The sequence below is a fragment of the Phasianus colchicus genome, chromosome 28 (genome assembly GCF_987193195.1).
Source record: "Phasianus colchicus chromosome 28, bPhaCol1.hap1.1, whole genome shotgun sequence".
NCBI classification, from domain to species: Eukaryota; Metazoa; Chordata; class Aves; order Galliformes; family Phasianidae; genus Phasianus; species Phasianus colchicus.
The window spans coordinates 4,981,885-5,007,569 of NC_143463.1; the positions used below are offsets into that span (position 1 = coordinate 4,981,885).

The 25,685-nt window shown below is 47.9% G+C and overlaps 4 protein-coding genes across 12 annotated transcripts; 1 reads left to right on the top strand and 3 right to left on the bottom strand.

Annotated features, from left to right (window-relative positions):
* Positions 1-250: 250 nt before the first annotated feature.
* Positions 251-1,365, bottom strand: FAM32A (family with sequence similarity 32 member A). Its single transcript, XM_031603978.2, has 4 exons — positions 1,236-1,365; positions 1,020-1,158; positions 879-932; positions 251-759 (listed from the first exon to the last, which is right to left on the bottom strand). The coding sequence occupies exons 1-4, from the start codon at positions 1,310-1,312 to the stop codon at positions 691-693; spliced, it is 339 nt and encodes a 112-aa protein (XP_031459838.2). The 5' UTR covers positions 1,313-1,365; the 3' UTR covers positions 251-690.
* A 66-nt stretch (positions 1,366-1,431) lies between these two features.
* On the top strand, positions 1,432-6,826 carry CIB3 (calcium and integrin binding family member 3). Of its 5 annotated transcripts, none has more exons than XM_090126199.1 (7): positions 1,432-1,520; positions 2,547-2,661; positions 2,970-3,004; positions 4,349-4,460; positions 4,819-4,966; positions 5,909-6,104; positions 6,594-6,826. In XM_090126199.1, exons 2-7 carry the CDS (start codon positions 2,611-2,613, stop codon positions 6,613-6,615), a joined length of 564 nt encoding a protein of 187 aa, XP_089982325.1. In that variant the 5' UTR covers positions 1,432-1,520; positions 2,547-2,610; the 3' UTR covers positions 6,616-6,826. The 5 variants fall into 5 exon arrangements, with proteins under 5 accessions (XP_089982325.1, XP_089982323.1, XP_031459835.1 ...); XM_090126197.1 differs by having other exon boundaries at positions 1,483-2,409; positions 2,525-2,661; XM_031603975.2 differs by having other exon boundaries at positions 1,483-2,005; positions 2,262-2,661.
* Positions 6,827-6,926: 100 nt separating this feature from the next.
* On the bottom strand, positions 6,927-15,118 carry RAB8A (RAB8A, member RAS oncogene family). Its single transcript, XM_031603972.2, has 8 exons — positions 14,942-15,118; positions 14,602-14,662; positions 14,344-14,404; positions 14,012-14,089; positions 13,506-13,595; positions 12,463-12,528; positions 12,203-12,253; positions 6,927-11,488 (listed from the first exon to the last, which is right to left on the bottom strand). Exons 1-8 carry the CDS (start codon positions 15,063-15,065, stop codon positions 11,396-11,398), a joined length of 624 nt encoding a protein of 207 aa, XP_031459832.1. The 5' UTR covers positions 15,066-15,118; the 3' UTR covers positions 6,927-11,395.
* A 320-nt stretch (positions 15,119-15,438) lies between these two features.
* Positions 15,439-23,444, bottom strand: TPM4 (tropomyosin 4). Of its 5 annotated transcripts, none has more exons than XM_031603966.2 (9): positions 23,163-23,444; positions 20,763-20,888; positions 18,315-18,448; positions 17,875-17,992; positions 17,483-17,553; positions 17,171-17,246; positions 16,718-16,780; positions 16,574-16,643; positions 15,439-15,665 (listed from the first exon to the last, which is right to left on the bottom strand). In XM_031603966.2, exons 1-9 carry the CDS (start codon positions 23,274-23,276, stop codon positions 15,583-15,585), a joined length of 855 nt encoding a protein of 284 aa, XP_031459826.1. In that variant the 5' UTR covers positions 23,277-23,444; the 3' UTR covers positions 15,439-15,582. The 5 variants fall into 5 exon arrangements, with proteins under 5 accessions (XP_031459826.1, XP_031459829.1, XP_031459827.1 ...); XM_031603967.2 differs by lacking the exon at positions 15,439-15,665 and adding an exon at positions 15,881-16,111 and having other exon boundaries at positions 23,163-23,442; XM_031603969.2 differs by lacking the exons at positions 20,763-20,888; positions 23,163-23,444 and adding an exon at positions 20,041-20,337.
* Positions 23,445-25,685: the final 2,241 nt, after the last annotated feature.

Here is a 25,685-nt window from a genome sequence, read left to right on the forward strand (position 1 = left end):
TAGCAGCAGAGCGCTTTATCGGCCGTGCGCTGCTGTAAAGTAGTCCGCGGCCGGCTGCGCTCCGCAGGGGAGTTAGGAAGACTGAGGAGCCTCGGGGGGATCAGCGGTAGCAGAGGGAGAAGGCTTGGGTTGAGAGGTGCGTGAGGGTTTTGATGTGATTCACATCACCTCCGAGTGAGGGCTGTGAGCGCTGGCACACGGCCTGCGTGCAGAGCGCTGCCCCTGCTGTGCAGGCAAAGGAGCACCAAAGTAATGGATGAAAGCAGCGTTTTAATAAGTTACATCAAAGATACAAGGATTTTAGAATACAGCAGATACCACCCCCCCCAACTCTGAGCGATTTCAGATAGAAATTACACAGTTCTGCAATTTATGAGCGCGGCTGACACAACGTAATGCTGCCACAATCCTGCTTCTAACGAGAGCTGCTGGCATAGGACAAATAAAGGAACATTTCCCGTTGTCTCACAATTATGTTTGGCCTCAGCGTGGCTCTGAGCACTGAAAAACACCCCTCTGCACCTCCATAAGTCAAGAAGAGACTTTGTTGAGTATTCTGAAGCTGAAATACGGCAGTACAGGGCGATAAATGTCCCGAAGATACATTAAATACTCAGTACACGCAATACAGAGGTTTACACGGCAGCCCTGTTGGACAGAAGCAGAACTCCCCGTCCGAACGCCGCCGGTTCACTTGGTCCAGCTGACTTTGGGAATGTCGTAGTGCTCAGTCAGGGTGTCCAGGTGCCTGTTGAAGTCCTGCGGGACAGAGGAGGCACAAAGCGCTCACAATCGCACCATTCCCCAGCGCTCAGCCCCCCTCGCAGCGCCGCGCTGCCCCGCGGCTCCGCCCGCTGAGCCCCGGCGGTTCCGCTCACCTCAACTCTCTGCTTGTGGGTTTTCGAGGCCTTCTTCAGGATCCTCTCCATTTGCTGTTAGGAGACACAAAGCACCGTTACTGGCGGGGTTCCGAGCCCGTCCCGCGGCCCCGTGGGGGTCGGGCCCGGCAGCCGCCCTACCCGCTTCTCCTGCATCTTCTCGTAGGCCACCTGCGCCGGGGTCCGCTTATCCAGGCCGCGCTTCTTCTCCTCTTCCTGCTTCTTGCCGCTCACGATCTGCTCCAGGATCTGGGCTTTGTCCTTCGCCTTCTTCTTCTTCCTGCGGACAGACGCCGCTCAGCGCCCGGCCCCGGGCCCCGGCCCAGCTCCCGGTTCCCCCCCCGCCCCGCCGCTCACCGCTTCCCGGCCCCCAGCCCCGCGCCGCCGCCCTTCAGCCGCAGCGGCCCGCGCTGCACCGCCTCGTAGTCCGCCATGCCTCGCGGTGCGGGGCGCAGCGCCCCTGGCGGCAGCGCGCGAGAACGGCGTTGCACCGGCGCTGAGGTAAAACCGTCACCGCCCGGCCGCGGCCCCGAGCCGAGCGAAAGCGAGTCGTTGCCGCTTGTTTTGAGGCGCCGGGCTGAGAGAAGGGCAGCTGCAGGGCTGCTGTCAGTCCCGCCCTCGTGTTTCACACTTAATTCACAGGTCTGTTTTCACGTACAGACAATGCATTCTCTCGTATTTTCAGTGTAAAAGCCATCTATGGCCTGTATATTTGTAAGCTGGTCACACCAATGGCCATTTGCTAGAGACTGTGTGTTAATGGAGGAACGGGACTTTGCAGGAGTTGCCCCAGTAAGGCTGACACCTGTTGGCCAGCCGCGCAGTGCGCGATGTGGAGAAAAACGAGACGGGAGGGGCAGAGGTGAGCAATGCTGAGACCAACGGCGAGCATTCGGTGCCAGCAATCAACGAGGAAAGGCATTGCCAACAAATATCCCATGTCGGGGTTTTATGTTTTTTGGTTTTCAGTATTCCACATCAAAACATCATGTAGTGCACTGGAATTAAAGTGTTAATGCTCCAGTTCCAGGTACCTGTCCCTACACATTACAGAAGTCATGGGGCGGGCTCTTACTGCCTGCCAGTGGGTGCTGGAGGTGTTTTCCCAGCCGTTCCAAGCTTTTCAGGTTTGACTCGGTCTCGGGAACTCTCTCCTATCTTATTTGATTTATTAGTCTCAATTTCAACTAGATTGTATTATATGCATTCTGATATCATAGTTGGTAAAATAAGTTTTCCTCCATAGATTGTTGCCACTGGTTTTTTTTCCTCCCTTCCTTCCTTCCCATTTCGTGGGGCCAGAGGGGAAGGGGGGGTCCAGGGGCCTACTGCCCCCTGTCACGGGCATAGATTGATCTGGTGAACTCCGTGACAACTCCTCAGGCAATCTGCTGCATGAAGGGATGAAGATGTGCTGTCTGTGAAGCCTGCCTGCTGCTGCAAGGCACACGCCAGAAGTATCAGCCGTGTGGCTCAGTGCTGTAACATGAGGCTCTGTGTGCACACAGCTGAGTGATGCTGGATAAGAGCCGTGAGTAGCCAGACTGGAGATTTGATGAAGTGCTCCTATGATGGCTCTTTGCAGCCCGTGGAATAGGGAAGCTGGTTACTTGATCCTCTGCTTTACTCGAACCTCATTGTTGCAGCTTTTAATATCTGAATATCCAGGCCTCCTATAAAGGTGACTTTGAGGAAAGAATGGTGGGACAAGAATCAGCGTTCAGAGCTGGAAATGGGCAACAAGCAAACCATTTTCACTCCAGAGCAACTGGATGCATATCAGGTACAAAACAAACTAAATGAGTCTTTAGACAGAACACTGAATAATGGTGTTGCTCTTGTTGTTTTTTTTTTTAAACAATCTCTTTAAAAATTAGTAAGTAAGAGCATTGAATTACAGTGAAGATTTTAGTAAGATACTTTAGTAAGATTCTTACATCAAGAAAGGTTATAAAGTATTCCTAATTATGTACAAAAAGAAAGAGTATTAATGGTCGGCCACATTATCATTCTGTTTGAGTCACTGTAGTAGAAGAGTCAGTGCCAATGAGTGCTAAAAACTGTCATTACATATGATGTCTTATTTCATAGGACTGCACATTCTTTACAAGGAAAGAAATTCTGAGGTGAGTCTTGTGTGTATGTTCTGTGTGTAAAATACAGAGATTGCTACAAAATAGATTATATAAAAGATGAAGTACATTTAAAAATATTTTTAATGCATTTATACAAAATTAAAGTCATACACTGGACAATCTGAGCTTCTTTCTTTCTTTCTTTCTTTCTTTCTTTCTTTCTTTCTTTCTTTCTTTCTTTCTTTCTTTCTCTCTTTCTCTCTTTCTTTCTTTCTTTCTTTCTTTCTTTCTTTCTTTCTTTCTTTCTTTCTTTCTTTCTTTCTTTCTTTCTTTCTTTCTTTCTTTCTTTCTTTCTTTTTAATGTACAAAAACTATCTATGCAGTTTATCATAAATTAAGCCGAAGTTTTAAATTTTCTGTGAAGGTAACATCTCTATCCCATAAATGTAACACGGCGTATTTTAGCGTTTGTTTTGCTGCTGACATCTGTGTTCCCCTCACTTTGTTTTAGGACAAGTGCTTCAAAGCGTCCTGTTGTACCCTGGGACCTGTTGCCTGCTTTAAGAAATCATTAATGATTGTATCAAATTTTATTCACATTTCCTTCATGTAAATAATCAGCAGCAGTTACTCTGAGGTGCTTTCTCCTCCTTTGTGAATTTCATCAAATATTCCATTTAATTAAAGGATCTGCCAAAGGTTTGGTGTTCTGTTCCTGTAAGACTAAGACTTTTCACTGAAAATAACTTCTGCACCTCTCAAATGGTCATCAGGCACTGCTTGCTAATTTCTCTGAAGCATGGAGTATGAATGCCAATTTTTACAGAACTTTTAGAACTTTGATATCTACGTATGAATGAAATATTGAATAAAATATGAAAGATTCTATAATAACTGAAATTTAAATCTGCCTTTCCTTGTACTAAGTAGATGCCAGAGCCATAAGTGTGTCATGAATAAGACATTTATTATTGATAAGAATCCCTTTTAAAATTCTGACCTATTGTTTTGTTGATAACAGCTATGAATGAGATCTTCACACACACAAAGGAATGAGGAAAATAGCAAGCTGACAAAGTACTAATACATTCAGATGACTGTGCATACATTCTGTCTCCTGAGCTTGACTACTATGAAAAAAATAGAGATACCTGTGGTGAATGAAAACTTGTTAAGTTGTTCTGAAAGCCCAAGGACTTTATCACCAGTTTCACTATGCTGCTTTTTAATGTTGTCTCTTCCACTCACGTCTACTACAGAGTATAACAGCTGTTATTTAGGGACTGATACCATCCTGGTAAAGGATGCAGAGTGTGAAGAATAGGTAAGGCAAACACGTCGTTGTCAGAGCTCTAAATAACTTGTTCCCTAAATGAGCCTTTCTTTCTCTTTCAGACTGTTCTACAAATACCGAGATCTGGCCCCGCAGCTCGTCCCACTCGACTACACCAGCAGACCCAACGTGACTCTTCCCTATGAGCTCATTGGCAGCATGCCAGAGCTGAAGGTACAGAGCAAGGAGCACAACTAGAATCAAGTGACACGATTCAGTTTAATCTACCATTTTTAATAATTCATCCAGTACTAATTACTAAGGGGATGAAATACAAATAAATTTTGCTTACTAAAGTCAAGCCTTTCTGGAACCTTCTAATGATTTCCTGAAAACACCCTGAAAGTGCACAGAGGTTAAAGAAGGCAACAGCTGTGCCTAACAGATTAGACAAAAACATAATGGCAGAAAAAAGGAGTATTTGACTGACAAAAAGGGGTTACAAAAATTATTGGGCGCCTGTTTTCTTATCTGCACTGAAATAAATGCTCATAAGGACGACCTTCCCTCAGTGCTGTGTTCTGTTTCCCAGGACAATCCGTTCCGCCAGCGGATAGCAGAGGTTTTCTCAGAGAGCGGAGATGGCAATATGACTTTAGATGATTTTTTGGACATGTTTTCTGTGCTGAGTGAGATGGCTCCCAGAGACCTAAAAGCTTATTATGCTTTTAAAATATATGGTGAGTGACACAGGCAAACAAAACCCAAAACAAGAAAAGTAAATGTTGAGGAAAAGCTGTAGCTGCGCACAGGAATGCAAAATAATCCATTTTGTGACTGTAATGGTTTCTAGTTAGGTATGTTTTAATACAGCGTTTCTCTCTGCTTGCATTAGAATGCCCACTCTTTCTCCTAGAAACTTCTGGTCCCTATTATCCTATTGTCTCTTATTTATTTAGGATTAGGATTTACTAAAAAATTTGCAACCTGAAAGTATCTGCAGCTTTTAAGAACTGATAAAAGAATTTAAGAAACAGTTCTGTCTCAGAAGCTGCTTTGAAGATTGAAAGGGAAGGGATTTGGCTGCCCATGAAGCCATGGTGTTTGGGCTGGGTTTGGCTGTGTGGGGGAGATTACTCCTCCAGCAGTTTTCTCTAAGGGCAAGTTCATTTTTTTTCCACAGCCCAATTTTTTGTTACTTTCCCCAGGATCAGCCAAAGCCAAACAATGTAACAGACAAAAAAAAAAACCCTACAACCAGCTGAAACAAAACAAAAACCCACAAAACATTTTTTTTTTTTAATTAAATTGTACATGATTCAGCACAGTCTTTAAGTGAACCCACACCAAAACTGGACAGCCCATTATCTTCCCTTAACTTCTGCTATTTCATGTCTCTACTTCAGTAGTGCTCATTTGCTAGAATGATTTAATTATGGCTTGACTATAAGTAACTACTACGCCATTTACGACTGTTACCTTTGGTAGGACAGGGAGACATAAGATTTTTATTTTGTTGTTACATTTTTATACAAACACACATCACTTCCTTTCTCATTTGGACGTTCTAAAACAAATACGTTACTGGCTTGGAAGCCAAACCCTTCCTATCAGGTCTTGGCAGCCAGCCATGTGAAGTACTGCTTTTTCTCACTTTGAATTCTTTTTGTTTCTTCTGACAGATTTTAACAATGATGATTACATATGCAAATCAGACTTGGAGAAAACTGTGAACAAATTAACCCGCAATGAACTCACCCCAGAAGAAGTTAGCCTTGCATGTGAGAAGGTGATTTATGAAGCTGATCTGGACAACGACGGAAAGCTTTCTTTGGAAGACTTTCAGCATATGATAATTCGAGCTCCAGATTTCCTCAGGTAATATTTGATTTCAGTTTATAACACCCAATTGCTCTACTGGAAGCTGTGAAACACACTTTGGCTGCTCAGTGGTTACAGATCTCTGCTCTTCCCCAGCAGTTTTGGTAGAGTTCCCCACCACAAAAACTGGGAAAACACATGCATGAGAAAGCATGAAGGCTTGCATTTGTATCTCACTATTGCTTTTCAAACCTCCTGTGTCCTTTTTACATGATTAAGGTTCCTAGTAACTGAAAAAGTTAATATTAGCATGCAGGCTCCATTGATAAATACTGAGATTAGCTCTTTCAATGTACATTGTGGTCCAAGCATGCTTTCTGATTTACATAAAACAGCATTCCAAATCTTGCATTTATTTAATATTTCTTTGCAAGCGATATGAAAAATAGTTTCCAACTTAAACTACAGTTTTAGGAGTAATTATAACGAATCCCTTTGAATGGAGTAAAGTGATTCGTAAGTGATCTTTGCTTCCTTTTTTAACAGCACATTTCACATTCGAATCTGAACCTAGCAAAACACAAAGATGAAAGTGCTTCTTCTTGAACAGTTTCTGGAATGGAACCAGTCACAGAACTCTCTTATTTACCTCTTTAAAAGGAAAAGCTCATCTTTATTGAATTTTCCCTGTTATTCCACAAAAGGTGTGTTTCTATAGAATTGCCCATTCCCACCTCCTTCCCTCACTAAAGCAATGATGTGCAAAAAAAAAACAACAACTAAGTTCAGGTACCACCAGGTAGGGGGTTGTATGAAATTACAGCTTCTTAAACAAAAAAAGACCCTATGAAAATACCCTATAGCCATTAAAAACCCCACGTTGTTATAGACTCATGCTGCATGCAGGAACCTCTGTACTGTTCCTACTGAACTACTCCTTTTCCTCTGAGACAAAGCTAGCTCTAGGTTTAGGAAAACATACTGATGCCTCCAGAACTTGGTTTTCCTTAGAAAACACACACTGGGAACGTGCTTAGCTCAAGTTCTGAGGTTCATAGAATGCCACCTACTTCAAAAATAGATTAAAAAACATGATGGTTAATCTAAATTGTGTAACCAACTCCTCTGATGTCCTTTAACAGCCTTAACAAATGATTCAGTCAATCAACTGGCCCAAGTATTCTCCTAGCGTGTCACTGATACAGGTTCTAAGATGGATAAAGATTTATTCAGAATTTACAATGAGAAGTCAGCTTAAACAACAAAAAAACAACAAAACCAGATCCTATCCCATGTTCTTGGCACTCTTCCCTGTTTTTGTCAATAGTTTTCCACAAAAGGATCTGTATGTTTTAATGATGTTTTAATGATGAACAAACTAAATTTTTTAAGTTCTCTTTTCATAAGAAGTTTATTTATGCAGTGCTCAGGGTCCTGTACAGAGTAAAAACATACATACTGTAATAAACAACAGTTCTGTCTTTTATACAAACATCAAAATCAATGGGAAGTGTTTAAGAAAGCAGTGGTAACGTGGGAAAGGTGGCAGCCAAGAGTGGTCCTTCTAAACATAGTTTACAGTTGCTTATGAAAATATTGGGATATGTTAAGTTCCCCTCAGAACGAAGTCATGAGTCCCAGCTCACGCTCAGCTTAGAGCACAATTCCAGCAGGGGCTGGAGAGCAGCAGCCTGCTGCACTTTGATCAGCTTCAGAAGACAAAAACTCCAAGCATCAGTGAAAGAAATGGGTCAAAGAATAAGGCAGCCTGAAATAATCAGACTGCACATTACCATTAATGTTCAATTGAACAGATCTTTATTTCATCTATAAATGAAGACACACGTTAGTCATCATTCTTTCCCAACCCCTGTGAACTTCTAGCAGAAATGGAGACCATTCTTTCAGCAGTCATTTGTCCATTTCCTCTCCAGCATAACCTCCATCCATTTCATGTCCAAGAAAATAAGAAATCCCGGCAGCTTTTGAGCATGAGCATCAGCCAAACCACCACCACAGCAATAAAACCCCTTACAGTTGTCAGTAAGATGATTACTATCCCACACGAAAGGAGACCAAATAATTCCCAGCAGCAGTAATGAGACTTACAATAATCCATAGGATTTATAAATCTGAGGCTGAAAGTCTGATGGTAGCACGAGGCTCTGATGTCGTGGAACATGAGATGTGCCTATCAGCACAGGAACTGGACAGGCAACGTCAGCACTGAAGCAGCAGTTCCAGCATGCATTGGCAAATCAGCTGACAGGTCTGCACCCGAAAGGGTGAAATCTATCCAGCATACTGCAACCAGCCTCAAAAGTAAGGTCAACCACAGAATTCTATGATCCTCATCAAAGTAAAGGAATTTGAGAACATGCTCAAAAATGGGTTTGTTTCTCTACAAACCAAGTGTTAACTGATTACCTGGCATTCTAGTGGTATTTAGACATAGAAAATGTGTGGCAAGCACACTCTCAGCTTTTCAGATCTACTTAAATTCCTGTTTTGTAGATTCTGTATCCAATTTCAGATTTATTCTGTCTTAGTTAACGAAAGCTTACATATAAATGCATTCCTGTATTCAGTGACAGTACCTTTTTTGAACATTGTGTTTTTGTAATATTCGTGCTTAAAAAAACACAGTAATTAAATTACGTGATGGAAATACCAACTACATGTTGTATTTATGCCAGATTCGATGTCAATATTTGGCAACACGTAGCCAAGCAGAAATGCCACTGCGGTGTCTTTAAGCTTTCCCTGTCCTATATTTGCATTCTAGGTTTCATGTTGTTTACACTGATTCAGTTTCTGCATAGAGTCTGCATACTGTAGGAGCACAGCGATGACTGCAGGTCACAGTAACTGCACAAAACTTCCTGAGATTGGGCAATAACACAGCTGTTCACTGAGCAAAACCCATCAGTTCAGAAAAGGAAATCATGCTGTAAGTTATAGTATACTGACACAGGCAACAGCCAGCGTAAGTTTGAACAAAGGTGTTCACAGACAAAAAGCTTTTAATGCAAAAGGGTAACATCAGATTTAGCAAATGGAGGCTGGCAAACGATTTGGTTTGTAAGTTAATGTGATATTTCTTTCCTATCTCAAGACAAACAATTGGGATGCTGCCGATGGGCAAGACATCAAACAATTAAGATGCTGTCATGGTGGACAGCCTGGTGACAGCAAGGCAGACTTAGCACTGATTTTCCCAGTCACTTCCTGAAGTAACTCTGGCTGCAACATCTGGCTACATTAAAAGAGGTGGCTAGATGTGAGACAATCCACGTGTACCACTAAGCCAGAAACAAAACTTGAAGCAGATCTGATTTGTGCAGGAGAACAGCATTAGACCATTCCTTAAGCACCTCAACTTGGCATCAGTAAGTCCTTGAAGCAGTCTTTTTTCTTAAAAAAAAAAACAACCAACCCATTCTTATCTCAGGCTAGCAGCATTGCTTGTCCAGTCTATAGCTCTGTAGGAACTGTCCTTTGAAGCACCAGAAGGTTCTTCAGTTCCTTTATGTGATTTTATCCTACCAGTACATCTGTGTGCCATTGACTGTGCTGCACTGTCACCAAGTCCAAAAAGCCACAAGCAAACAAAACAAACATTACAAGGTTTTGCTTAGAGGAAGGTTTCACATATAAATTTAATAATGAACAGAGCTCATTTTAATCTGCTAGCTATTAAAAAAAAAAAAAAGTTGGTGGCATTTAAAATGCATTTTTAAGCTAGTAACTTACACAGTACAATTTCCTTTCTTCTTTTAGAAAAGCAGGCAGTATTCCTGTTGAGCTCAGTTGCATGCTGCAGATAAGTTTAAAAATCTATCAGATTTATAATTAACTCCAGTAACACTTAGGAGGGCTCCTCCGAGGCCAAGACAGATTACCAGAAAACTGAAGAAAACAAAGCTAGTAAGTAATCATTATTAAATCATTAACTTTAAACCGAGCTTTAATTTTATCCTTAAGTGCAGTTTTCAATGTAAACAAAGCAGCACATGAACAATTCCAGTGAGTTGCAGGACACAGCTGATATGTTCGTTTGGGTTAAATATACCATAACTCCAATTACTGACAGCAGACTTCTAAGCAGATTACTCTTACTGGCTCCTTTTATTAATCTAATTAGTCAGGCTTACAGCCTCTCAAATGAGAGCAATTAGTTACCTAGGTGCTTCACTAGGCTGTTACATTTTATACAATGGAATGTAATAGACTGTGTTTATAAGAATAAATATTTCCACTGAGGACTAAACATCGTTTGCATTGATGCATGCTATTAACAGGTTTGCTGCTGCTTGAAATCTGCAATGATCAATGCATGGCAGCAAGGCAAATCTCAGCTTTAAAAGTTTGTTTTCAGAAAGTGTTCATATGTGCAACATTTATTTGCATATGTGAGCAAGTGTGCATAAGAACACACAACTGGAAGCAGTGCAATACATTTTCTTGTCACAATTTATAACTAGCTACTACATCATGGCAGATCAGGGGCCATTTTCAACTAGAGAAGGAAGAGCTGTTCCCTGGGATGTTCAGTGTGGGATGTGTGTCCCTTGGGGGCTGCTTCTCTAAAAACTGAGTGCAGAACACCTGCAGCTCTCCTGCTGGATGTGCAGACCATTTAATTAAGTGTGGTCACCTGTAACCTGGCTAAAGGAACTCCTGGCAGTAAGGAACCAGCACACCTACAGCACACTTCGCTTTTTCTAAAAAAATAGAAATTCCTTTGAATTTTTTTTTAAACTCCAGTTGTACTCATGGATTGTCTACAACAACACAGCTGAGTAAGAACAGCAGATCGAAGAACTGTTTCTCTAGTAGCAAAAAGGAGTTATGTAGAAAGCTTCCTTATGCCTTCTGGGAAGGCGCAGCCCAGACTGCCTACATAAGTGCATTTCTTGGTTGTTTTGATGCAACTGCTTTATATGCATCCAGACACAGATCTGCAGATGTATCAAGTACATGTACCTGTACTTTATTAATATTGGCATTTCAGTTTCTGATTTTGATTATAACTTAATTTTCTAATTTGGATACGTTAGAGATACAGTGAGATTGAAGCCTGCCAGCAGAGGTGCTCTTACAGGTCGCATTCGATCTGTACTCCCTCTGCTACACAATGCCTGCCCAGTGGCAATCTGACAAAAATAAACTTGTTTCATCTCCAAAATTGAAGAGTCAGACAATTACTAAAATAAACAATTTCTTATTCAGATGGTCACAGAGTGACAAGGTTTGCTGGAAACACTAGAGTCCACAGACAGAAGTCTCACTCAGAACAGGCACAGTCCAGTTGGGCTGAGCAGGTGCTCAGATTAAGGCTGTGTCCCTCACAGAAGAACACATCGGAAAAAGCTGCTTTTCTTTTGCTGGTCTGGTGTGATTTTGACTCCCTGGTTGCTGCCCTGTGGGCTATTGCCTTCCTGAAGATGCAAAGAATTCCAGTTACTTATTTATACTTAACAGCTTCTACTGCCTATACTTCATCTATATGTTTTGATGAATCAAATCTGTACTTACACAAGAAATATTACTAAAAATCAGCAGGAGCTTTCACTCATTTATTTGACCCGTCAGTTCCATCAGCCTCTGTGAAAAGTCAGAGAGCTGCACATTCTACTTTTGGCTTTGACCAACAAGTGCAGAGCCTGCTCTCCTTTCCATCGAACCAAACACAGCAGAGACCAGAAAAATTACAGGATACGTTTGGTTTGTGCTCAGTACTTCAGTACAAGTAGAAGTGATTGGATTTTCTTCATGAAATGAAGCTAACAAAGTGTGAAGCAGACCTTCCATACTCTAAACTTATACAATTTACTTTTCCTGACTGCAGGAGCAAGAAATACCACTAAGCAGCTCTCCTCTACCACTCACATGGCTTTCTGAAAAACACATAGAAAAATTTTGTTCAGAGAACATCAACCACTGCAGCTGATTCCTGAAATGCAGACACAATGGTTTATAAGCCATGGGCCAGAGCACAGCTCACCAAAACTAAAAACAAACCTCTATGACCTTCAGTGCATTCCGGTCAGAGGCCACAAGAGGCCATTTGCTGTGATGCAGTTCTCAGTGTTAATTCTTACGTTTTTTCCTCTCCATTTAAATACAGCTTAGCCTAAGTAGAAGTCACTTACCAACTTCTTATCCATTTTTGCTTTGATATCTCTGGCAAGAGTGAAAAATGCCTGCATAAGGAAAACATTTGAAGGAATACAGTTAATAAAATACACTCTTAGCTGTTTCGTTTAATAATAATCTGCCCTCCTGACTTTAATAGCCCATGTGAAGTATCAGCACTTGAGTTCTGCACCCAGTCAGGATGGGCAGCTGCTCTTACTGCTGATCTGCATGCTTTATAAGATAATAAACAGAAGAGAAAGGTTGCAGTACTTACATTCTCTATGTTTATATTTGCTTTTGCGCTGGTCTCCATGAATTTAATTCCAAAACTCGCTGCAAGCTGAACAAAAGCAGGTTTGGTGTTAGTTGGGTGGCTGCAGGAATAGCCATAAATGTAATGAACAGCGCAGGATCTCCTCCACAAATCAGGAGCTGAACTGCACTGCTATTGGCATCTGTTCTTACTGGGCTTTGTTCCTCTGTTTCACACTTTGTGCACATTTTCATCTGCTCCTTTGTCTTTAAATATATACACATATTTTTAACAGATACCTTGCCAGTTTGGTAACATCTGCGGTACACAGAAGTACTTTCTCTACTTTTATTGATATCCAGTGCCAGAAAAAACAATCCTGTCTACCTTTGTTTCACAAAAAGGGCCATTCCTAAATGGTTTTCTTTCTTTGGCTGAGAATTCAGCTAGTTCTTTGCATCTAACACACCTCAAGCAGATAATCCATCAGCATTCTAAACAGACTCATCTTTTTGTTGGACTGGGAAAATATTTTGCAACTACAGCTTGGGAAACGTTCAGTAGCTCCTCTCAGAAGTACCACTGAGCCTCTGAGGCAGCACACACACAACAATGAATGCTGCTGTTACACTCTGACAGCTCTCGGTCAGCACACCTTAAGGTGGGGACACCGCGGGGCAGGAGGTGCATTTACTGCATCAAACCTTATACACAAATCAGGAAATGATAGTAATGACTGCTTCAAAAGTGGAAAATTAATGAATAAAAGGTATTTTAATATTCATAAAGAGGACTTCATTGCTCAGCTCAGGACAAAATGCATAAAGACTGAATCCAAGAGAGAGCATCACCATGCCTCAGTTCTATTAGAAGCAGTGCATCACTTCAGATCAGGTTCTCCTGAGGCTGCAGCACAGACTGCTTCTGCTCAGGCAGCAACTGCATCAGTGCTGGCAGGAAGGAACTCAGCAGCTTTACAGACACCCAGGAGCACCGACTTTACGCGCTGCCTTCGCCCTCAGCACCTGGGCGCAGCACAATGGGGCGCAGGCCGTGACACTTACCTTCTCCCCTTGCTCTCTAGAAACTTGTCTTTTGTCATTTGCATCACATTTGTTCCCAAGGATCATTTTTTCGACGTCTGGAGAGGCATGCTGAGATAGAAACAGATGAAAGAAAGGACTTCTGCTTATGTCTTACACGTACCGCCAAAAGATGAGGTGTCCATCAAGAACTTAAAATGGAAATGCTGGTGCTAAGCACCCTCTGTGGGTTTCTGAGCTGCACAGCATCTGATCCCAGCGCTGCACCGCAGGCACCGACTGCTCCATGAGCGCCCTGCGTCCGTCAGCTCTGAGCTGGCTTGTGCCAGAAAAGGAAATCAAAAGCACACTCTGTACGCATGCACAACAGATTACTGCTAGCCAATGCATTCCAGCAGTTATTCCTGACTTTTGTTTCATTTATTTTCTACTTGGAGTTTGAAAGCGACATTTCTGAAGTAATTAATTTCTAAGTGCTTTTGGAAGGAGAAACAGCACCTTTAGCATCAAGTAAACAGAGAAATTACCTCTTCAATGTTCCTGACCCAGTTCCGAATGTTTTCAAAAGACTTTTCATTGGTGATGTCATAGACTAACATAATGCCCTAAGGAATAAGGAGACAGACACTTTCAGCTACCGTCAGTATAAGTAACAGTTCAGACCCGTCCGTATCAGAAAGGACAGATAAAGAAGAGCTGTTTCAGCACAACCCGGAACGTCAGCGCGCGATGCAGCGATGGCCGTGAGCTCACACTGAGTCACTGCGGCCGCCCGGCGCAGCGCCGGCACTCGGCCAACTTCAGGGCGGTTCCGCCCGCAGGCCGCGCTGGAGCCGAACTGCCCGCGCCGCGCTCCTACCATGGCTCCTCTGTAGTACGCCGTCGTGATGGTGCGGAATCGCTCCTGCCCGGCGGTATCCCTGCGAACAGACGGAACGCGGGGCTCACTCACCTCCCCTCCATGCTCACATCACGCGGCGCCGATCGCGTGCACCAAAACTGCTTTTGTTTTACGGCAGCGCCAAGCGCCGAGGAGCAGAACCGCAAAAAAAGTAACGGCGCTACGCGGAGCGGCGACACCGGCTGTCAACGCGTGGAACTCACAGCCGAGCCTTACCATATCTGCAGCTTGATTCTCTTGCCATCCAGCTCTATAGTTCTAATCTTAAAGTCAATGCCTGGAACGAGAAACAACTGAATTACTTTTAATTTCGACAGAGAACCACGCGAGGTTTCCCCTCTGGTTCCCCGGTCCGGCCTTGCCGCCCTCCCACGAGGAAAGCGAGCGGGACAGCGGCTCAGCGCCCGCGGGGAGCGAGGCGGCCCGCACCGCACCGCACCGCACCGCACCGCACCGCACCGCACCGCACCGCACCGCACGGCCCGGCAGCACCGCGCCGCAACCCCGGCCCGCAGCGCCGCCCGCGGGGGCTGCAGCAGCGCTCGGCCCCGCGCACCGATGGTGGAGATGAAGGTGGCGTTGAAGGCATCCTCGGAGAAGCGGAAGAGCGCGCACGTCTTCCCCACGCCCGAGTCGCCGATGAGCAGCAGCTTGAACAGATAGTCGTACGTCTTCGCCATGTTCCCGGGCGCCGCCCCTGCGGCACCGCCCGCCCCCCGCGCCGCCTCACGGGCCGCACCCGCCGCCCATCACCGCCCGCAGCGCGCCGATTGGTCGAGCGGGGCGCCGCGTCGCCGTCAAACCCGGGGGGCGGAGCCCCGAGCCGCCGCTCCATTGGACTCCGCTCGCGGCGTAAGCGGCGGCGCCATTGGTCGCGAGCACCCGCTGCGCGCGCCCGGCACGACGTCACTTCCCGCCCCGGGCGGAAGGCGCCCGCGGCCGCGCGAGTCGAAGCCGGAGGGAGGGGCCGGGGCGCGCGGGCAGCGTCACGTGTCGTGCCGGCTCGTGACGTCACCCGAGGGGCGGCGCGGCGCAAGGAGCGGAGCGTCGGGGCTGCGAGAAAGCGTTTAATGCGCGCGGCGCCCCCGGGGCGCGGAACCGCGCCGAGCTCCGAGCCGCGGTCTGTCGGGGCGCTGAGGGCGGCGGGGACGCGCTGAGGGCGGATGGCGCTTTCAGGCCGCGGGGTCCCGCTCGGGGTCATATACAGTTCAGTTCGTTTAGCGTCTGGTCCAGCGTCTGGTGCAGCCCCAGGTTCTCCTCCTTTGCTTGGGCGAGTTTGTCTGGGAGAAGGGAGAAAAAATGGACTTAAAACGGACGATACGGCTTTACTCCTAGAATCAAAACGTCCCGTGAGATTCACGGGAAACAACGTGGCTTTTCTTTTCGCGGTTGCTCTCATCGTGAGGTGCCGCCCGGGGAGCACCGAGCTGTGTTTACTTACAGTGTCATCACTGCTGTGTTTTCAGCGGGTTAAAAGGAAAGAAAGCCCCAAAGCTGAAAGGTAGAGGGATCTGAATTTTATTGAGCTCTTACAGAGAAGGATCAGAGCGAAGGATCGCTTTGAGGGCTGCACAGAACGGCAGGAATTACAGGGAGGAAGAGAGAAGAGATGCAGCAGGTGGGGCGCCGCCCAGAGGCGCGAACTACAGCGAGGTCATGTCATTGAGCGCGTGGTCCAGCTCCTCGCTGATCGCTTTGTACTTCAGCTTCTGAGCGTACAGCTCATCTGCGGGCAGCGTGCGGAGGGCGGCCCGGAGGGAAAGGCGACAGCAGAGGGCGCGAGGACAGGAGAGGCAGCAAGCAAAGCAGTTGGAGGGGAAAACAAAAGAAGAAAACAGATCTGTGATTGAGCAGCAGTGCGAAAGTAGAAATACGTGCAGCTGCCAGGTCAGGCATTTCGTCTGTGCTTTTTTTTTTTTTAATAAATCTCACAGTCAATTTTCAGTCATCAGGCTAACTAGCATTATGATTTTGTTACGAATTGAAATGGTTCTGAAGATTCTATGTGTGTGAGTTGGCCAAAAAGTTTATTGTCGACAAGGTTTTGAAAGAGAGCAATTCCAGAGCAATTCTCCCCAGCCACGAGGCAGCACCGGCCCTGCGCAGCCTCCGGCACGGCAGGCAGATGCTTCTGTCCTTCCCCAGTAAGATACAACACCCGTTTTAAAAGCGATGTGTGATTTCATACCTTCCAGATCATCAATGGACTTTTCCAGTTTGGCAACCGTTCTCTCAGCAAACTCAGCACGAGTTTCAGCCTAGGAATATTAAATAGAATAATGAGCGCTGTTAAAAAACACCGCCAGAACAGCCTGGGGAGGGATGCACTCACTTCTTTAAGCTTGTCAGAGAGAATCTTGATTTCCTCTTCATACTTATCTTCCTTTTCCGAGTACTGTGGAAACAATACACACTCTTGAAGGGCAGTTGCAGCAGCAACAGATGTTTATGGAAACACGATCTGTTTACAACTGCCTTCCTTTTCACAACAGCTGCATGCACTTTGCACACTTTTCTGTGAGACATCTCAGACTCTGATTTCTGTACCATCACTGTGAACTGGTGATGTCCAAATCACTTCATGCATCAATTTAGACTTTATTTTCTTGTGCAGCACAAAACAGCTGAATGTGCAAAGAGAAATGGTGCAGCATTATTGATGGGCTCTTGGAAGAGGAAGGCAGGTAACCCCTCTTAATTTCTTTGTATTTTGGGAGTATTTCTGTGCATTTTAATTACAGGTTTTGACTTTGTCCCCATCCTGTACATTACTGAAAGAACCAACCTTTTCAGATTGAGCTTCCAAAGACTTCAGATTGTTTGTAACATTCTTCAACTCCTCTTCAAGGTCACTACATTTACTACAGGAAAAAAAAAAAAAAAAAAAGTAGAGGTCACCACTCTGCTGCCATTTGATTTTACTTAGAAGAAGTCTAAAAATATATGGTAAAAAAACAGTTAAGTTTGAAAGCAGGAAGTTGGGCACACGGGGCACAAAGCCATTTCCAAGCACACTACGTGCTCCCCCACGAGTAGATTTTTCCTTTGAGATGTTTTAACCTCCATTCTAAACCTGCAGGTGTGTAAAGCTACTCACACTTCGGACACCTCTGCACGCTCTTCAGCTCTTTCCAACTCCCCCTCCAGAATCACCAGCTTGCGGGCAACCTGAGAAGAGAGCACAGCATTCACACGGTGCTGACCTGCAGCCCTGCCTGTGCTTTGCTTCTGAGCAACGACAGCACAGCAGAACGTTTGTGCACAAACGTGACACACTTTTCCCCCAAAGTCAGACCTTGCAGTTTTTATAGAATCAAATACCTACAACACTGCAAAAGTCACAATTAAAATTACTCCTTTTTGGGAGTATTCCAAAGTTGTACCACCACAGTGTGAAAAACGTACAAAAAATGATCGAAGTAAAGAACAACAAAGTTGTTCTTGGTTCTCCCATAATTCTCTCAGCTCCCTTATTTACACTTTCCTCACCTCTTCGTATTTGCGGTCGGCTTCCTCAGCAATATGCTTGGCCTCCTTCAGCTGCATTTCCTGAATTTCCATTTTTTCTTCATCTTTCATTGCTCTGTTCTCAATAACTTTCATTCCTCTGCAGAAACCAAAGCAATTATGCTGACCATAGAAACATTTTAGCAATTTTGTATCAAAAGCCCCAAAGTGGAATTCAATATTTGTAACCAAAAAGGGCCCCATTACAACCAACCCTCAGGTTCTTCCAAGCTGATAGAATTACTCACTTAAAGTAGTTTTAAAAGAGAAAAAAAAGGCACCTCAAGTTCAGTCTCTGCAATGCACGTTAGCACACGCAGATGCTGGAATGTTCTGTGTACATTTGATTTTATTCTTTACACAAAATGAAAGAACAAAAGAAGGAAAGAGAGAGGGCAAGGGAAGCCCGAAGGGAAGGTTACCTCTCACTCTCATCCGCCGCTTTTTCGGCCTCCTCCAGTTTCTGCAGGGCTGTGGCCAGGCGCTCCTGGGCCCGGTCCAGCTCCTCTTCCACCAGCTGGATGCGTCTGTTGAGCGCCGCCACCTCGCCTTCCGCCTGCAGACACAGCAGGGAGCTGAGCCCCGCGCTGCCCCACGGCTCCCCCCACTGCAGCACAGCGGCTCTGAAACCCCGTTCCTCTCTCCCTGCTTTTTGTTTGTTTAAGCAATGGCATCTCAGGAATGTCAAGGTACACAGCAGTGCTTCCCCCTTCTTTTTTTTTTGCTGGTACTCCTCATTCCTGGCACACAACAAAGGACTGAGCACTGATAAAGACAGACAGATCTACCTGTAGAATTCAAACTTAAATGTAATGGCTTGTTCAAAACCTTCATGTCTGGTTGTAAACTCTTGGTTCCAACACAGATCGTGATGCTACAGCCCTGCACAATGAGCAGCAGACGCAGCCCTTCTGCTCAGCGGGGCAGGGCCGGCTGCAGCGCGAGGTGCTCTGCTTTGTACCAGAAATAGGGCAAAATTAAATATGTTCTGAAAATAAATCCTTTCCTTTTCCATCACTTCCTGTGGTACTTAAGGAACTGTGCAGCACACAGTCTGGAATGAGGTCGGTGTTATTCAGAAAGCCAAGCAGAAGTTAACTGCTCATTCCAAAATCACTACACAACAAACGGAGAGGTGCCTGCCTATGTACGATGCAAACAGATGAGCGTTCATAAACACATCGTGTTTATTAAGACACGGCTCCTTTAATCGCTTCATATTTGAAGAGAAAAGCCATACTCAAGTAACGGCCAGGATCGCTCAGCTAATGAGTGTGCATGTGTCCCTAACCCTGTCGTGCCACCCTTCCCAGACAGCAGCGCTGGGGCTGCGGGCAGAGCACTCCTCGTTAAGGGGCACGGACTGCCGCGGCGGAGCAGCTCCCCGCAGTTTCCAGCCGCTCCTCAGCCCGGGGATGCGGTTTCCCCTCGGAAGGACGTTGGGAGGAGCTCAGCGGCCGACCCAGCTGGCAGCCGACGCCCGACTCCGGTCCCGAGCCGCCCGGCCTCTGGTTCGCTCTGTGTTTAACTTACTGGGTTCACACACACGGCATCGCTCACGCAGCACTCCGGCATCCGGTCCGAGCACCGCCGCTCCTCGCTCCGGCCGGGCCGCTCCCACCGACCGCGATCCCGGAGCCGCGGAGCGGAGCGGACCCTCGGGAGCCGCCCGGCCCCACCTCTGCCGCAGCCCGCGCTCCTTATACGGTAAAACTAACTCGCTGACATGCGATAAAACAGCAGGAAGATGCCGGGCAGGCTGATCGCACACAGACCTAAGTGAAACCAGCTGTCCGGCCCCGGGAGAGCGGCACGCTGCTGGAGAGCTCCCATTTCTCAGGGAAAACCGGGAGGGAAAAGTTATTTTCCAGCAGTTCGGACATTTCCCAGCTGTGCCTGAGCCAGCGGCGCGGCGCCGGGGCGGGACCTCCCCGCCCGTTGTCATGCAGCGCCTTTTCCCAGCGAGCGGCCGCCCCGCCCGCAGCCCGCAGCCCGAGCCCGGCGCGCTGCCCGCGGTGGAGAGCGGAGCGCGGGGAGGTGCGGGGCGCACCGGGCGCAGCCAGAGAGAGAGCCAGAGACAGGAAGGAAGGAGCGGGGCAGCCCGGAGAGAGCGACCGAGAGAGGCGAGCGGGCAGCCGGCGGTCTCACTTTCTCCCGCAGGTCCCGTTCCAGGTCCAGCTCCCGCTGCAGGACCTGGGCGCGATCCTCCGCCTCGTCCGCCTGCTGCTGCAGGCACTGGATCTTCCTCTTCACCGCTTCCAGGGAGCTCGGCGCGGCCATGGGCGCGGCGGGCAGGGCGCGCGGTGCTGCACGTGGCGGCGCGCGGCCCCGCGCCTTTCAATGGGCCGATGACGTCACGCGGCGGGAGGTGGGGTGGTGACGTCAGCAGAGGAGCGGCGCGCGGAGCTCCGGCACGGCCGCGCCCCGAGGACGCCGAAGCGATGCCGGCCGCTCCGCGCCACGTCGGGGCCCGTGCCGGCGCGGGAGGAGCGGAACCGGGCCCGGCAGCTCCGGGCCGGGCGGTGCGGGGCGGTGCAGCCCGGTGCGGTGCGGCGCGGTGCGGCCCTGCGCCGAGCGGAGCCGTGCGCTAAGCGGGGCCCCGGGAGCATCGCTCGCCTACGGAAACCGCCTCCCGGCTGCCGAACGGCGCCGTCCCTCCCCGCCCGGCGCCCCGTGCAGTGCCGTGTGCCGCTGGGCAGCGCGGGGTGCGGAGCGGGCAGCGCAGCGGGCGGCAGCCGGACGTACCTGAAACGTAGCGCTGCTTTCCCATCCCCTGACCGAGGTACTGCAACAAACAACGCTCGGTGATTCACACCGGCCCCGTCCCACACACACAGCAAAGCCGAGCGCAGCCGGCTGTGGGTACGTACATCCGTGGCCTTCTTTTCGGCCTGCTCCAGCTTTTCCTGGGCATCTTTCAGAGCCTCGGAGTATTTATCCAGCTCATCTTCGGTTCCTTTCAATTTTTTCTGCAGAGCTACCAGCTCATCCTCGACCTTTCAAGAGAAAAAAAAGGAATTTGGACAGATTATCACAGAGACGTGGCTAAAACTTCTCTGAGTTTTCATATCACAGAGTCCCAGAAGACCCAGGGCCGGCAGTGTCTGCCTGGCAGCGGATCCCAGGGAGACGATTAAAGCACGCTGTCCTCCAGCAGCACAGGATGTGGCTCAATACAGAACTTGGCATCATCCCCTTTACACCTCATTTCTGTTTTGGACTCCACAACATCCTGCAGTTCTACAGCGTATTTTACAGTGTTTTAAAATTACGTCCTTGTGCTCATTGTGACAGAATAACTCACGAGCTGTTAGGAAACTCTTGGATCGTGGTACAGTTATAAGAACAGGGCGGCCGCTCCTGCTGCAGCTCTGCACATCAGAACGACGTGCTGCGCTGGGACGGAGCCGCAGTGCCCACTGCTGTGTGGGTGCTCAGACGGCCCCAAACAGCCCCAACCTCCACCATCCAGGCCCAACCCGGCCATCGAGGTGCTCTCCATCCCACACCATATAAATCCATACTGTGCACTACACAGAACTATTTATATCCTGCAGGGAGAACGGTTAGTGACAAACTGCCTCACGCTCCCCAGGAATTTGCATTATCAGGAGCTGCTGCTGATAAGGGCGCGCCTGCAGCCCATCTGCTCCCGCCTGCCATTTGCAATACAAAGCAGTTCAGTCCGTGGAGAAAACTGATTTAACCATTTGACTCTGCTTTCACCTAAATTTAGACTGTCAAAACAGTTCACTCAAAACAGTTCATGTTTCAGTACGTGTATCTTCTTCATTCTAGCATCAAGGACAGCTTTACCAGCATTCCTGGCAGAGAGCTGTTCTTCAACACCGCTTCATTGCTATATTTTGTTTAGAGTAACCACAGCGTGAGAGAACTGAACACGCTCCCCTGGGTGCTTCAGCAGGGAACAGCAAGCAGGAGGAAGTGATGCTTCCTTCATGTATGACATTAAAATCCTTACCACGGTGTGTGCCTGTGTTAAAAAAATATAGTAATAAAAGAGGTGGAAAATTGGGGACAATTCAGAGAAGAGAAGGAAGATCAAAGCCTTATTTCCTCTATTTCGCTTTTTATTGCAGATTACCCTCATACTTAACAGTTCCCAAAGACACGCCGTTCAGTCTGTAGGAAGTCACCTTTGCTAACTACGCGCAAAGGAGGGCTAAGCATTCCATCACCACTAACAGCTCTGAACACCCATCTGCTGGGAGGGGGCCGGTGCGGCCCGGCAGAACCACATCTGAGCTGCACCTCTCAGCCTATGGAAGAAACAGCGACCACATTCACGCGGTGCTGCGTGGAGCCCGGAGCAGCTCTGAGCGCGACAAAGAGATGAAGTGCTTTCTGTGAGCTGGGGTGGAGCAGGAAGGCGGCAGCACTTCACCCTGTTGGAAACTTTTTTTTCCGGTGCTTTAGCTACAGGATGGCCAATTAAAAATGTAATTACATCACCCAAAGATCTCAGATTGGACAGAAGAAACACTTGGCCAAATAATAATGCGCATGGCCATCTGGAAAAAGTAGCAGAAAGAAACACGTTTAGAGAATATAAAAATATATGAGCATCTTTTTATATAAGCTCAGTAACAAATTGGAACACGGTGAGCAAAACATTTAAAGATCATTCTGAAAGTATTACAGCTCAGAACTGAGGTAGGCACCCAGAATAAAGAACAACAAAAAGCAATAGAACATGCAAATGCTATCTGTATAATTCAATTAAAATTCGGGCTTTCAAATTAAGATATTTCTGATCATTGCTACAAATCACCAACACAGCACACCTACTGGCGAGTCGCAGCAGGCACCTCCAAGGGCACTGCGGGACCACAGACAAGTCAGCAGAACTTCATTAATTCACTTCAAGGAGAGGCTCCATTAACATCAGCTGACTTCAGACAGCATTAACTCTGTTCCTACAGGTGTTCAATCTACAGCTTTGACTTTAAGTTTTTCATGTCTTTTCAATGGAATCACGAGCAAAAGAAAATTAAAGCAATTATGTATGGTTTAAGAAAACTGAGACAAAATAGTCTTAAAAATCTGTAGCTAGTGCTAGCTCCGCAAAGACAGAAGGAACGATCATTAATACCTAGCAGTGGCTGTACAAGTTTAACATCATAAAAAGGCAAAAGGTTCGAAACAGATTAATGGGGAGCTCAAATTCAAATTTTGTTCTTGGAATCAGCAGCACAGCACTTCATTACACTGATTTCCACAGCACAATCCGTGATTTTATTTCTACTTGCCTGCTTGCATTTGTCCTCAGCTGCCTTCTTATCCGTTTCAGCCTGCTCTGCTCTATCAATTGCATTCTCCTTGTCCAGCTTCAACATCTGCATCTTTTTCTTGATAGCTTCCATTTTTGCTCAAGGATAGGCTGAGTTTGTCACGCAACCAAAAGAGTTGTAAAGCTGTATGTTTTTGGGGCAGAGAAAGAAGTCGTGCCCAGCCGAGTCACCGGGAAACTGAGCTGAAGCGGCTGCAGGGATCTTTAAACCTGGAGACCCCTGGACAAAACCCAGATCCGTGGGCCTCTATCTTTCACACGCAGCCTTTGTAAGGAATGAGCTGGAACGCTCGCTGGAGGAATCCTCGCCACTCCATCATCTCCTTATTTGGGCCCTGCTTTCTTAAAGAGAGCACTGTTTCCATTTTTAAGCTTCTGACAAAGCAGAAGTGTTGACACACGCGTGTGTGCTCAAAGGAAGGCTGCCCAGCACGGCCGCCTGCAGCAGCACGCAGCCCTGTGCTGTGGCTCAGCCCGGCTGCTCCAGCGCGACAGCGAGGGAGGGAAAGGATCTCCTTGGATTCCTGCAAAATAAATCCACGCGTTACCAAACAGCATGGAACGGCCTTCAGGAGATACCTCAGGGCAGGGGGACTCACAGCCACCAAAGGCCTTTATTAATCTAAGCTCGATACAGAACAGACGCGAGGCAAACGCCTCACAACGCCCACAATTGAAGCCAGCACCTCACGGGCACCACCAGGCCTGCTCAGCTGCTTTTTGTGAGGGATTCTCCGCTTTCCCAATTCCAAATAAAAGCAACGCTTTCACTGCCACAAACCGCAAACCCCCCGCCCCGCCGATCCCCGCCGCCGCCTCACGAGGGCGGCTTCGCCCCCGACCCAAGATGGCGGCCGGGGGGCGCCGCGGGGCGGAGTTCTGGCGGCGCCAAGATGGCGGATGGCGGCGGTGGAACTACAGCTCCCGGAGCGCCGCGCGCGCCTCTCCCGCGCCGCCCGTCGGCCGGTGTGCCGAGGTGCGGGATTGGCGTCGGGAACCCGCGGCAGCGCTGCTCACCGCAGAGTCATAGGACGGTTTATGTCAGCTCAGAGATTGAGGTCCAGCGCGTGCCGTGGGCTGCCCGCCCCTCACGCTGCCCATCCACGGCCACGGGGCACCCGCAGCTCTGCGCAGTGCCGGCGCCTCGCCGCCTCGGAGTGCGGGATTTCATTTCCCCGTGTCCCATCGCTGTCAGACCGCGCGCAGCTCTGCCTCCAGCTCACAAGCTGCCTTACAGCGCTGAAGGCCACGCCGAGGTCCGCCTCCGAGCTGGACAAGCCCGGCTCCCTCGGCCTCTCAGTAGAGGTGCTGTAACGGCCGGCCGGGCCGTGCAGCCCCAGGCCCGCGCTGCAGCGCTGAGGCGTGCGGTGCCCAGGCAGCCACCACTGCAGCGCCCTGTTCTCTGGGCAGCGGCCGCAGCAACCTGTGCTAGCTCTCTTTGGAGCTTTGTGTATCTTCAGTAGCTTTTTTTCCCACCGCTGCAGCTCACAGGCTCTGCGCTCAGTGAGGTCGGCCGTGCTCTGTGCCTCCTTCAGGCTCCACGCGGGGTGGCTGTGCTGCAGGCTTTGTTTGTAGCTCCTTTCTGAAGAGGCAGTTTTTGGGGCATGGCTTTGGAAACGAGTGGAGGAGAAAGCAGAAGGATGGTGCTCACCCCACCTGACCCAGCACCTGTGGGAATGCACGCCAGGAGGCAGCTGCAAGACCACGCACGCCTTTCCCCGGGTCTGCAGCTGCACGCAGCCTTCGGCAGGCTTCAGCCTGCTTCTGCGACGGCTCTCGCAGCCTCTGCGTCGTTTCCAACTGCTGAGGAGTGGAGGAGGCTTTCCAGCCAGCCCTCCCACCCTTCTCCCGCTGCAGGGCTGAGCACTCAGAACCGAGCACTCAACAAGGCTTTTTTGCTGTTGTTTCTGCTACAGGAAGAATGTTTTTCTGATCAGCTCTGTAGCATGACTCAGAGCCATTTCAGAAAGGAACATCTAGGAACAAATCATCCCGTTCAGTCCATCAACCGGGTTCATCCCCTTCCTTCCCTCCCTGCTTCACAAACTGGAGAGAAATACCTGAAAAATCCTCTCTGGTCCCTCAGCCTCTGGCTTTCTTAACTTGTGAAGCGGCGAGCAACCAAGAAAGGAAAAAGCCCTCCACACCATGCATTTATTGAGTAGGTGGGAGCATGTTCAATAGGTTGAGATCCCTTGTTTATCCCTCTTCTTTCAGCAGGATTGTTTGGGCCTCGCAAGGCTTGGCAAGACCATGTGTAAATAGGAGAGGGTACCAGGAGGAAATGAAGCTGGATGGCTCGACAGTGTGCTCATTTCTTTGGCAGCACGCTGTGTGGGAAGCATGTTGCAGCAGGCACTGTAACAGACAGGGGTGGTTCTTTTCGTCCTGTGGACTGAAGTCATTTTTTTCAGTACTCTCAATTCCTACTCTGATTTATTTTTTTTTCCAGAATTTAGTTGGAATGAACACCATGACCCAT

Bases quoted from the DNA above. Each gene is read 5' to 3' on its own strand.
- FAM32A (XM_031603978.2), bottom strand. From the start codon at position 1,312: ATGGCGGACTACGAGGCGGTGCAGCGCGGGCCGCTGCGGCTGAAGGGC. The intron at 1,159-1,235 runs GTGAGCGGCGGG...GTCTGTCCGCAG, and splicing joins GGGCTGGGGGCCGGGAAGCG to GAAGAAGAAGAAGGCGAAGG. The intron at 933-1,019 runs GTAGGGCGGCTG...GTCTCCTAACAG, and splicing joins AGAAGATGCAGGAGAAGCGG to CAAATGGAGAGGATCCTGAA.
- CIB3 (XM_090126196.1), top strand. From the start codon at position 1,709: ATGTGGAGAAAAACGAGACGGGAGGGGCAGAG. The intron at 1,741-2,546 runs GTGAGCAATGCT...CTGAATATCCAG, and splicing joins ACGAGACGGGAGGGGCAGAG to GCCTCCTATAAAGGTGACTT. The intron at 3,005-4,348 runs GTGAGTCTTGTG...TTTCTCTTTCAG, and splicing joins ACAAGGAAAGAAATTCTGAG to ACTGTTCTACAAATACCGAG.
- RAB8A (XM_031603972.2), bottom strand. From the start codon at position 15,065: ATGGCGAAGACGTACGACTATCTGTTCAAGCTGCTGCTCATCGGCGAC. The intron at 14,405-14,601 runs GTAAGGCTCGGC...GTCTGTTCGCAG, and splicing joins AGAATCAAGCTGCAGATATG to GGATACCGCCGGGCAGGAGC. The intron at 12,254-12,462 runs GTAAGTACTGCA...TTCCTTATGCAG, and splicing joins CAAATATAAACATAGAGAAT to GCATTTTTCACTCTTGCCAG.
- TPM4 (XM_031603966.2), bottom strand. From the start codon at position 23,276: ATGGAAGCTATCAAGAAAAAGATGCAGATGTTGAAGCTGGACAAGGAG. The intron at 17,247-17,482 runs GTGAGTAGCTTT...TTTTTCCTGTAG, and splicing joins CGTGCAGAGGTGTCCGAAGT to TAAATGTAGTGACCTTGAAG. The intron at 16,781-17,170 runs GTTGGTTCTTTC...TTGTTTCCACAG, and splicing joins TGGAAGCTCAATCTGAAAAG to TACTCGGAAAAGGAAGATAA.